The sequence below is a fragment of the Temnothorax curvispinosus genome, unplaced genomic scaffold, assembly GCF_003070985.1.
Source record: "Temnothorax curvispinosus isolate PA1 unplaced genomic scaffold, ASM307098v1 QBEX01004747.1, whole genome shotgun sequence".
Lineage (NCBI taxonomy): Eukaryota > Metazoa > Arthropoda > Insecta > Hymenoptera > Formicidae > Temnothorax > Temnothorax curvispinosus.
In genome coordinates this window covers 219,811-232,464 of record NW_020214527.1, presented here as the reverse complement: position 1 = coordinate 232,464, position 12,654 = coordinate 219,811, and the positions used below count along the sequence as shown (strand labels likewise).

General features: G+C 46.8%; 1 protein-coding gene across 1 annotated transcript; it reads left to right on the top strand.

Annotated features, from left to right (window-relative positions):
- The first annotated feature begins 4,860 nt into the window (after positions 1 to 4,860).
- LOC112453884 (toll-like receptor Tollo) lies at positions 4,861 to 11,461 on the top strand. The gene has a single exon (XM_025014891.1). It carries the CDS (start codon positions 5,302 to 5,304, stop codon positions 9,331 to 9,333), a length of 4,032 nt encoding a protein of 1,343 aa, XP_024870659.1. The 5' UTR covers positions 4,861 to 5,301; the 3' UTR covers positions 9,334 to 11,461.
- The last annotated feature ends 1,193 nt before the right edge of the window (positions 11,462 to 12,654 follow it).

Genomic DNA, 12,654 nt, shown 5'->3' with positions numbered 1-12,654 from the left:
ATAATAAGAGAGAACGAGAGCTTCATCAAGATAATGTCTAGAGCAACGGATTATGCAACGAAATGAACGTTAAGACTGAAAAATGATTTATGACTTAGGCGATTTACCAAGCAAAAATTTGTTCACAGTATTGCGCATTTACGCCGATTTTAGCACGATACGACTGATTGATTACAGAATTCATAAATCAAGGATAAAATTTATGCATCTTCATGTTTAATGATGATTAATCCTATTAAACTAGTTGCAAACATTACTTGGAGTTAAAATTCCACATCTCCTCGCACCGGCGAATAATTTATTCGAATAATTTAATGCATAAGTAATTTATGTAAATGCACGATACAAAAAAGTGAAATAATGATAACGTAATCGCATTACATAATTAATTGAATTAGAAGCGGACAAATCAATACTTCCGGAATGAAATCTGTATAGCTAGAGGATATCTGGATTTAGGAGAAGTCATTAATGAAACAATTGGTGAAATTATCTACTTTTATCCTTTCCGCAAAGTCATTGCCTTCGAGACAGAATTACGATACTCGCTCGACAGATTTGGCTACGCTCTCCAAACTACTTTTAACTGCTCTCTTTTTACGGACATCCTAGTGTCTCGTGTTTCTGGAGACGCGCCAGCCGCATCTTGAACCGTGTAAGATCCTTACCATTACTAATCACGTATTCTCTACCGCAAATTTATTTTTGCGCGAGCCGTCATTCGACCTCCTTTGCCATTCCGCCGCAGGACATTCTCCCACAGATGCCACGCATACGGGGGGACTAGAAGAGACGTGGCCCCGTCCAGGAACTCGCCATTGAGACGCCGACGTTTTCCAGCTACGGTAAACACGGCCGGCCGGTGCCGCGTTAACCGCCATCCGGGAGCGCGTTTATTCGCCGACCTTCTTGCACGCCACATCGACGACGATGAAACGAAACACACTGGGGCGGTCTGCAGGCGGTCTTTCCAGCGCGAAAGCTCCGCCTGCGAGGGCCAGCCGGCCGCTGCATGCACGGTGTATGCACGAGAAACGTCAACTTCTTCGTGGCACCTACTTACCTCTTCGTCTTCCCGTCCATCCGTCCGTACGTACGTCCATTGCCGTCCGTCCGTTCGAGCTGGCCTTCTCTCGGACACGCGGCGCGCCCTTCGTTCGTATGCTAATGCCCGTGGCGTTTCGTGACGCGATACAGTTTTTATCGTTAACCCCGGCTGACCTCCTCCTCCGGAGAGCGGGCCTTCGAGTGAAAGTGCGGGCGACGGTACGCGGACCCTCTCCGTCATTGACAGACGCGCGGTTTCGTCGCACACCGCACCAAATGTATAGGCGGCAGACGATTCTGTTCGCCCGAAACGGCGAAATCTCTAAGAACGATGTCATTCGCGCTTTTCCTGAAGGAAAATACAACTCTCTCGCCCGCGGATTCCATTATCGGTTTTACCGGACGCTCGTTCGCCACTCTTTCTTGAATTTCCGCGTATGTCGGAGGGAATTTGTCACGAATAAGTATTTCTTTCTGCGCTACTTTCTTCTTCCGCTCTTCCACGGAAGGTCGGAAACTGCGGCCGACTTGCGAGAGGATGTCTCAGCAAAACCCCTTTAAAGACTTTCCGAGAAGGAAAGTGAAGATTCGAAGAACCTGTCTGTTCGTTATTTATTTTCCAACCATTGAATGAATAAAACAAAATACTTCCACGAAGACAATTTTTTTGTCCATTAATCACTCAAAACTTTTTCCTATAAAAGTTAACTCTTTAACTGCACTCTCTAACTTCATTTTGTGGTAATATTTATTCTAACTATTTTTTAGATAAAAGAACGATAATCTTATAGTCTCGAATTATACCATATTTTTTATCGGCGAGCCATAACGAATAATGATTCATGTAACAATCTATCTTATTGCCGCGATGTTCTTTTAAAAGCGGATCTTTCTCGGAATAGCATTTTTCGGTCACTTAACAACGATGTTTCATTCTTGTAAAATGGACTCACGCGCGTGATACCGTGCAGCAGAAAAAATACTTATTCAAATAAGAGAACAAGCTATTCAGGAGACCTGGCCGCTTCTCCTTCCATGCGCTTGCATGGAACTAGCGCGAGCATAAATTTCAGCAGCTAGATAGCACGCTGCCGCAGCGAAAGAAGAAAGGACTCTCCCTCACGGATACCCTACGAGCGGCTGTGCACGGTTATTTAGATCTTTCATTCTCTCGCGGACAACTCAAAGACTTCGTCGTCTATCGCCTAAATTATTTCTCCGGTATTTCCACGAAGAGAAGGAAAGAAGAAAAGAAAAAAAGAGAGAGAGAGAGAGAGAGTAAGAAGACACATGTAACTATGCGTTTTTCCTTGGTACGTGCATGCTCTCTCAAACGATTTATGTATTTTAACGTTATTTCGCTTAGCGCGTTAAGTAAATGGATGTTGTTACTTTACCTAGGGCGCGCTCCAATCTTGCAAATTGTGTTTTACAAAAAAGGAAAAAAAATCAATATCCTGTGTGCCGCTCTACGACCACGGGCGGCTAAATAGATTCAGATAACCCGAAGAGACGGCGCGTTTCGTATACCTGGATCACGCTAAATGAAAATACGCACGTAATAGAAGCGTGAGCGATACGCTTAACCGTCCGGGGGAGAGGGTGTGTGCCCCGCATACACTTAGTCACACTGATAAAGTATTCCAATTGCGACGCGAGGCGGTTTAGTTCCCGGCAGGGACCGACGAGGGAATGATATCACGCTGACAAGCCGTAAATACATAATGAAGTGTGGAAACCCCGTATGTTTAAATCCATGAATGCCTCCATCCGTCATCGTGAGTACGCGCGCGGTACGACTTCGAATTTATAATCCCGTACGCTCATCTAGTATACCCGCGTGATTCATCATCTTATACATTCTTACCGCGACAGATGAGTAGCCCCGTCGCTCAGAATAAGTTCGAGGAAAAGTTAGACGTTAAGAGATATGCAATTAATATACGTGTGTGTGTGTGTGCGCGCGCGCGACGATACTAATCTTTTAATTAACGATTTCCTCTTCGGCTCGGAGTGCACGCACTAAATTTTTTTTTATCCGAGTAAAATTGCCGTGAAATGCAATAGATTTCAATCAAATATTAAAATGTAATCTTTGTTGAGGTCTATAGAAATAGTTTTTCCATACGATAATATATCATTTATAGTATCAATGTTATATTAATCAATGTTATATTCATTATTATATCCTTTTAAAAACGGCTGATTATTTTATAGCTCTTCGCTGTAAATATTTAAAAATCCAGATTAAATTTATTTCAAGATTTTAGAAAAATGTTACATGTAATAATAGTATTAAAATCAGAAAATCGAGTATTTATAAAAATAAAAAATTAAAGTACTTAAAAGGATACTCAATAATTGTTAAATTTTAGAATTTTGTAAAATTTACCAGATTATACCGTATTAGATTTTGCATTCATATAAAAATACAATAGAGTTATATAAACTAAATAACAAAGCTATTGAAAAAAGAATGTATATTTTAGTATAAATCCCTAAACTATTTAAATCTTTTTTATGTTTTATAAATATCTAATCTTTAAAATATAGGTAAAGAGCACTAGAGAGAGCTTTATCTAAAAATTTGTTTCGGTTCTCTAGATAAAATGCAGATGGCGTTAAAGGTCTCACCCACTTTTAGGGGTAACTACCCTCTGTGCATGAATAACGCAGCTGTTTTTTCAGACTACTTACTATGAGAAGCTACACGCAAAGATATCATTTTTAAATTAACTTGGAGCAAATTTCATTGGAAATGTAATAATAATAATTAAATATGAATTCTAGCAAAACTGATTGGCCAATATCCGTTCTATTCATCTGTCGAATCCATTAATTAATAATTTACCAAGCAAGTTTGATTTATCGAGTCTAGCAGCCGAAGTTATCGGTTATCCGGCATACGCGAGCAATCTAATCACAACTGACACCGAATGCGTGGCAAATGCATTCACGCACGCAAGTTAGCATGTCCAAACTTGGAAAATATACGCGTCGAGCGTATCTGTTTCAAAACTTATCGCGAGAAACCCACTCACGTTCGCAACGAAGATGCAACAAATCCTTTTCGGCATGCAACGTTTACGACTGTCTTGAATACTTTTGGGAGTAGCCCCAAAAACAGCCAGTTGAAAGTTCAAACCGCGAAATGGAGAAATAACAAATCATCGCGGGGGGAAAAACGAGTGTTTATCCTGTAAAAGTTCGCCGACAGGCGCCGTGGGACATCCCATGGCATAGCCTATTAGACGACGTCGTGGACGTTACGAGGCGCCCGAGGGCGAAAGATTCTCGCATGGAGGAACGAGGGAGAGAATGCCCGTTCGGTAGAGAAGCCGTTTGATAAATGCGTGCCGGTGCGTCTAGGAACCAGTTTAGTGTTTACCTAGTAAGAAGAGAGAAGAGAAGAGAAGAGAGGAAGAGAAGGGAGGAGAGAGGAAGGGAGAAGAGAGGGAGAGAGGAGAGTAATGTTGTCAGTCAGCTGGTTTGTTGCATCTTCGAGGCAGGCAGGCAGTCAGGCAGGCAGGCAGGTAGGCAAGAAGGCAGGCAAGCAGCCGCCCGTGGCATTCAACGTTCGCAGAGGAACGCTCTCGCGAGCACCGGTGTCTCTGTGTGTCAGTGCCGGTGTAGCACGTTGAAGGAAAATGGAAGGGGTACATCCTGCGGACGGTGGGGCAATGGCAATGGTGGTGGGAACGGAGCGAGAGAAGGGGAAGGCAACCGCACGCTGCTAGTTATACAGGGTATACCCGTGAATCGTGATCGTCGATAGAACGTGAACTCCGTCTCGGAGTCAGTTGCACTCCGACCGCCGCGGTGGAATGTCGTTGTATCCCGGGACGCAGCCGTCGTCACTCGGGTCGTCGCACGTAATCACGTCGTCATCGTCACGGCAGTAGGATATTCGCCGCGTCTGTTGTGTGTTGGTGGTCGCTCCGCGTTCTCACTCGTCGGGGATGAGCGATCGGTGTTCGAGCGATTCGCGCGAGCGGACGACGAGGTCGGGGGTCGTCGCGTCGGTGCCAGTGTGAGTCGTGTTCGCCGACGGCGCGGGGAATCAGTAGAGTCGGCCGAATACGAATCGTGTTTTTTGCTTCCTTCTTGCCTGTGTGGCCTGCGTGGCGTGAAACGAAGTAGTGTACAGTTGAAACAGAGTGTCGTAGCCATGAGTGCGTGACGGTGCGACCGATCTCTCGAGCACCCGCGCGAGTATTTTCCGGCTACAGGTGTGCGACTACGGGAACATCCAGGATGGAAGCGCGTCGTCGCGTAGCGTCGTGGTTGCGGCCGGCGATCCTTTCGGCGATCGCCGTTCTGTACCTGACGCTGGATCACTGTACGGTGCACGGGCGCAGCATCACGAGCCTGTCGCAGGCTCCGAGCGGCTGCGAGTGGAGAAAGGAAGACGACGACGCGGAAAAGATTCTGGCGTGTCAGGTCAGAACGATCGCGAACGTGCCCGATCTGATTGGAAATCTCTCGGCGATTCAGGTGGACACGATAACGTCGCTGGGATTAGAATGCAGCGACGTGCTGTTCTTCGAGAGTCAACTCGAGGCACCGCACGGCTTTCTGTCGGTGCCGTTGCCGCGTCTCACGAAGTTGCGCGTCGATTATTGCAAGATCCGGTACTTGCCCGGCGGGGTATTCACCCCGGTGCACAATCTCCGCAGTTTGTCCCTGCGAACGCACAACGGCGATTGGTCGACCATGACGCTGGAGCTCCATCGCGATGCGCTTCGCAGCCTGACGAATCTGCAACACCTCGATCTCACCGACAACAATCTTTGGACATTGCCGTCGGAACTGTTCTGCCCGGTGCAGAGTCTCGTGAGTTTGAACCTGACGCGCAACAAGTTACAGGACATCACGTCCCTGGGCTTCGCCGACTGGAGCGAATCTTGCACGCCGAATCTCGAAATTCTCGACATCAGTAATAATGACCTCAGTGCCTTGCCCGACAGCGCGCTCAGCAGCCTGCACAGCCTGAGCGTGCTGAAGGTACAGGATAACGTGATCGGTTCCGTGGACGACAACGCTCTGACCGGCCTCACGTCTCTGCGAATTCTCAACATGTCTAGCAATAAACTTGTCGCATTGCCACCTGAACTATTTTCCAAAACGAGAGAACTGAGACAGCTGATACTCAGTAACAATTCCCTCACGGTATTGGCGCCCGGACTGCTGGACAGTCTCGAGGAGCTCCAGGAGTTGGATCTCAGCAATAACATGCTGACGAGCTCTTGGGTGAAACGCGACACCTTCTCGCAACTCACCCGTCTCGTCGTCCTCGATCTGTCGTTCAACGACTTGATGAAAATCGACGCGGTTGTCTTCAAAGGCCTGAGTAGCCTGCAGATCCTGAAGCTCGAGCATAACAATATCGACACGCTCGTCGACGGCTGCTTCGCCTCGCTCATCAATTTGCATTCCTTAACGCTTTCGCACAACAAGATCGCCAGATTCGAGCCGGTGCACACGATCGGTCTCAACGCGCTCGGACAACTCTTCCTGGACAGCAACAGACTGCGCGTCTTGCACAGGCATGTGTTCACCAATCTCACGAATCTCCAGGATCTTTCTCTGAGTGGAAATGCTTTGTCGGAAGTCCCTTACGCGGTTCGCGTGTTGCACTCACTCAAAACTCTCGATCTGGGCAATAATCAAATGTCGAGAATCGACAACGACTCGTTCGCCGGTTTAAATGAAGTCTACGGATTGCGTTTGGTGGACAACAAGTTGGAGAACGTCTCGCGCGAGGCATTCGCTACCTTGCCGGCGTTGCAAGTACTCAATCTAGCGAATAATTTCATTCGTCACGTGGAACAGAGCGCTTTTTCGAATAATCCAGTGTTACGGGTTATAAGGTTGGACGGAAATCAATTGACGGAGATACGAGGCGCCTTCACGAGTCTCTCGACTCTCGTTTGGCTAAATGTGTCCGATAATAAGCTGCTGTGGTTCGACTACAGCCATCTACCGTCCAGCATAGAGTGGCTGGATATACATGCCAACCAAATAAGCGAGCTCGGGAATTACTATATGGTGCGCAACAATCTGCGGATAAAGATGCTGGACGCCAGCTACAACCTCATCACCGAGATTAAGGATATCAACGTGCCGGATAGTGTGGAGATGCTGTTCCTGAACAACAACAAGTTACGCAGCGTGGCGGCCGGCACGTTCTCGCAGAAGCCGAATTTGGAGAAGGTGGTGCTTTACGCCAACGAGATCAGGAAGCTGGAGGTCGCCGCCCTCAGTCTGCAATCGATGCCGGAGAACAAGGAACTTCCTGCGTTTTATATCGGGGACAATCCCATTCTCTGCGACTGCACCATGGAGTGGCTGCCGCGGATCAACGAAATGGCCCGGCTACGTCACTATCCGCGCGTTATGGACCTCGACGCCGTCACGTGCGACATGGTGCACGCTCGCGCCACGCCGCGGCGTCCTCTGCTGTCCTTGAAGTCGAAGGACTTTCTCTGCCGATACGACACGCATTGCTTCGCGCTCTGTCACTGCTGCGACTTCGACGCGTGCGACTGCGAGATGACCTGTCCCGACAATTGTTCGTGCTATCACGATCACAGCTGGTCCAGCAACGTCGTCGACTGCTCCAACGCCGGATACAAACACGTGCCGGAGCGAATACCCATGGACGCGACGGAGATCTATCTGGATGGTAATGAGCTGGGCGATCTGAGCAGCCACGTTTTCATCGGCAAACGTCGCTTGGAGGTGCTGTATCTGAATAACAGTGGTATCATCGCGATACACAATCGCACGTTCAACGGTGTCGGCGCCTTGCGCGTTCTTCATCTCGAGGACAACGCGTTGCGGGAGCTGCGGGGCTTCGAATTCGATCAGCTGGAACGTATGTCAGAACTGTATCTGGATCACAACGCGATTGCCACCGTGGGCAACACGACCTTCAAGAAGATGCGAAATCTCGAGGTGCTGCGACTGGACAGTAATCGTATCGTCGATTTCCGACCGTGGGAGGCCTTGCCGAGCGTCGGTGACGGCACCAAAGTCGCGCTGGAGGGCAACGCGTGGAGCTGCGAGTGCGGGAACGCTGCTAGATTGCGCGCCTGGCTCGCGGAGCATCGTGGCGATCCGGAGAAGATGTACTGTCGCGACGGTGTCGAGACCCTCGCCCAAGCAATGGAGCGATGCGGTGATCCGTCCACGGAAGCCGTGAGTCGCGGTATCCAGGAAATCCCGCTGCTAGGCAGTAATTTCGTGCCCCTGCTCGCTGGTGCACTGGTAGCCGTAATCGCAATTTGTCTCTTCATCGCCCTGGCCTTCGTCTTTCGTCAAGACGTGCGACTGTGGGCCCACGCGCGTTACGGACTACGACTCGGCAAGATGGCGGCGCCGCCCGACGAGGAGAGAGACAGACTGTACGACGGTTATATCATCTACAGCGAGCGCGACGAGGACTTCGTCTCCAGATTCCTCGCGGCTGAGTTGGAGCAGGCTGGCTTGGCTCTCTGTTTACATTGGCGTGACTTGCCGCCGGCCAGACCGCAGGAAGCGTTACCGCCGGCCGCGGCTTCTGCGCGACGCATCGTGATAATCTTCTCGCCGGTGTTCCTCGCGAACGAATGGCAACACGCGGAGTTCCGCGCCGCTCTGAGAACGGCGCTCGAGAACATCAGGCCGACCTCGCGGAAGCGTCGAGTTGTAGTGCTGCTCGCTACCGAGACGCCTACCCGGGACCCGGAGTTGCAGCTGCTGCTGCAGACGTGCACGGTGGTAGTCTGGGGCGAGAAGAGGTTCTGGGAGAAGCTCAGGTTCGCCATGCCGGACTCGGTCGACAAGCGACGTGACAGCAAGAAGGTCAACGACCGCAACCGCACGCCGACGCGGTACACCGCGGCGCCTTCCGCTGCCGTGGACGTTTGGACCAAGCCTAATGGCGTTTTGGTCGCGCCGGTGCATCATGCACCCACGCCGACACCCACGCAGTCTACCTACGTCAGTTCGGCGTCGAGCCGCACCGAGGACGAGGACAGTGGCGCGGAGCATCAACATCAGCATCAGCATCAGCATCAGCATCAGCTTCAGCATCAGCATCAGCATCACCAGCATCACCCGCACCATCCGCATCAGCATGGTTACAGCGCGCTGCATGCCGGTAACGGCCGTCCGGCAAGTCTGTCCTCGAGAGGCAGCCATCTCTACAGCACCATACCGGAACCGCCGGTGGTGCCCACCGCGCCACCCGGGGAGGCCCTCGCTCCCGCGCATCCAGGCAATCCGCGTACTTACTTCGTCTAGCGCAGAAGGGCGGCGATCGTGCTCCGATCCGGCAGAAGATAGACCGACTCCCCCACCTTTTTTCTTCCGGTCTTCGTCTCGCTTCCGGTACCCGCTGAGACACGGTCGTCCGACTTTATCGCGATGTTTCTCACTAGGAGAGATCGAGATGTAAAAAAAATTCCTTCGCTTCAGGACAAACTGTGACTACACTTGTACAGTATTCCCAATACTCGCGACGTATCGACCGTCACCCCGACTGAGGCGCTTTAACTCTTCCACTTCGGGGTCGATCGCCCCGAATGAACCACTCGGCCGCGAACGGATATCCATTCGCAACACGCGCGCATAATATTATATACGTACGAAATCGATTCGATGCCTTGTGCTTATTATCACAATGTACGACGATAGATTTTAAAGGCTTGACTTTTCTTTCCCAAAATCTTTAGGGATACGCAAGACGCGCGCGCGATCGTCACTCTTCGTTCCTTTCTCGATATCTCTTTTTCACGTCGTTGCGCAATGTTCTTCCAAATCACGACCAAATACCCGTTTCGAAACTCACGTTCCGAGGGCCGCTTTCCCTTCGTATATAGATCTTGTAAATAACCGACGCAGCATCGGCGAGAATCTAGATTTTTGTGCGCTTTGATTTAGCTAGCGAGACGTCGCGTGAGATGAAATGGAGAATCGACATTAATTTATATGTGTATATATATAACGTACACCCGCGCTCTCTAATTTCTCGCGAATCTCCTTCGCGCGTCTCTACGTCGACTAATTTATTTCGCCACGCGAAATCATGATGAATCATCGTGGCCCGAAACTGGGTCGCGATCAAAAGCAACTGAGCGAATTTTACTGATTGTTTCATTACGATGAATAGGTCGCCAATTTAAATGTTTTGTCATTTGATCCCTTTCACATACGAATTCTTTGATTTAGAGTCGTGCTGTTTCGATTTGCATTAATTGTCATAACTGTCAGTAAATTCGTCAATATTTGTGGTATGGATATATACGATGAACGCGGTGAATAATGATGATAATGGCAATAGCTAAATGTAGTACGGGGATTGATGTTATGACGCACAACACGATCATTTTGTGAATATTAATTAAATCGTGTCGATAATTTTTGTCTCTAACATCATTCACGTCAAACAACATACGTGGAACAATTGTAATATTTGTAACGGTATTAGAAAACGTACAAGAGAGGATATAAAAAGAGTTCTTTATCAATATTTATTTTAAATACGCTTGGACGAATGCATTTATTTTATATCGTACACGGTGATACTTTATTTTATTAGCGATATAACCGTATTATGCGTTTGACAACTTAATTGCGAATATTTATATATACATATAGATATATATATATATTTTTTTTTCGATACTCGAATAACGTTACACGAGAGAAGTGATACGTACATATACATACGAATATTGTATGAATATCGCTTTTTCGTTCATCCATTTGATTTCGGGATGGGCATCGAAATGTCGAAGAAACCATTTTTACATAGTACATTTCGAATTATTATAAATATAAAGCGTAAAATTTTGTCAAGTACGTAATCGTAATAATTTTCGACAAGACTAATGTAGATAGTACGAATATATTTTTCCTTCCGTATTACGATTCAAGAAATCTTAAGATAAAGTTCCTCGCGCATCTGACACTTCTTTGGGACCCGAGGCGCATCCCTCTTTGCCATTCCTGTCGTTTGTTCGTCAATCACTCGCGATGAAGTGGAATAACGAATCATCAAGTGTTAAATGACAGAAAGAAAAGACAGACGTCTCGCGAGAGCTTGTTCCTAAAGATTCACGACTGTCTTTGGTGAAGTAACGGTTGCATAACGCTTATTAGTCCGTAAGTGAACTCTCTGTAAATATTGTATCTAATTTTGTAAATATAATCATGCACATTTCCGAGCACACCGAAGACCAGCGTTGCTGGAAACGTAACTGGTCGTGGATACATCTTAACTATAATTGCGCGTTTAGGACTGTATAATTCTAATTGTATTGTATTATTGTAAATATGCTCATCGAATCACGCATTATATATTCACAGTCTGTTAAATACGTATTAAATTAATTGCCACTTTCCATTTCAGCAAAGAATCATGAAAATAAACACGTTTGTTTTATAAAAAAAAAAAAGTCATCGCGTTTAATCAATCCTACAAAATTCCCGTTCCAATTGTAAAATTGCAAAATTAATCCGATATTAATAACACGATATAAAAATTACTTTATGACATGTAAAATCAGTATTGATATGAAGAGTATCTATTTTCAATTTTCTGCACGTGATTAATATTCCCATAAATTAGATAAGAGAAGAGGATTCTCATATATTGACATAAAGATGTGTGTATCGCGCATTTACGTAATTATTCGCTGGTCGATATCTTCAATAAATGCATTTTTGCACAATAGATGGTGCATCAGTTATAGTCGAATTATTATGTAAATTTGGTTATTCAATTATAATATGCCGATAATGATAGGCGAGCGGCAACATATAAGTACCATATTCTCGGATATATCCCACTTTAGCCCGATGGATTTGTGTTCTGTGCCGCTTAATACCACGAATAACGACATCGCCCGACTTTAGTTTATTTCCTAAAAAACAAGGAGTAATTCCGCCTTGTCGCGGTAAAATACGTGCCGCTGCACTTTTTGATTATTTCTCAGATTTGCGATTGCAGTCGAGTTGAATAACGACGACAGTAATTCGAGAGTAAGACAAAAAAAAAAGGAAGGAAAAGAAAAGATAAGTACGGCGCGTATAATTTATCGCGTAATTCCTATCGCGCAGAAAACGGGAACGCCGCCGGTGCGGCGCGGCGGCGACGACGGTGCTGTACATGGGAATAAAACGTTAAGGGTCGGCGGCACATACGTCATGCAATTTGGATTGTGATGCCCGAGGCAGTTGAAATGGAAGGAAGAAGAAGCAAATAATTTTTGTGAGTCTTAAGATATATAAGCAGGTGCAATTTTCAATTTCATGAATTCAGTAACAATTAGATATAAGACGCGGAATGAATATATACGTTATAATAGTTGTCGATACTACTATAATAACACACATATATAATCAATTTGCGATACTTAGTTTACATTGATATAATATAATAAAATAAAAAAGTTCGTAGCACATCTTCCCAATTCGCTTCAAAATTTAAAACAATCGCGTTAACCAAAAGCAACTCGAGTGAACGCCAGTTGCGATAACTGTCGAGCATTTTTCCTGATTCTCACTTCTCACTTTTAGTGCCATAAATTAAGGTATACGAAATCGGTATCGCCGACTCTT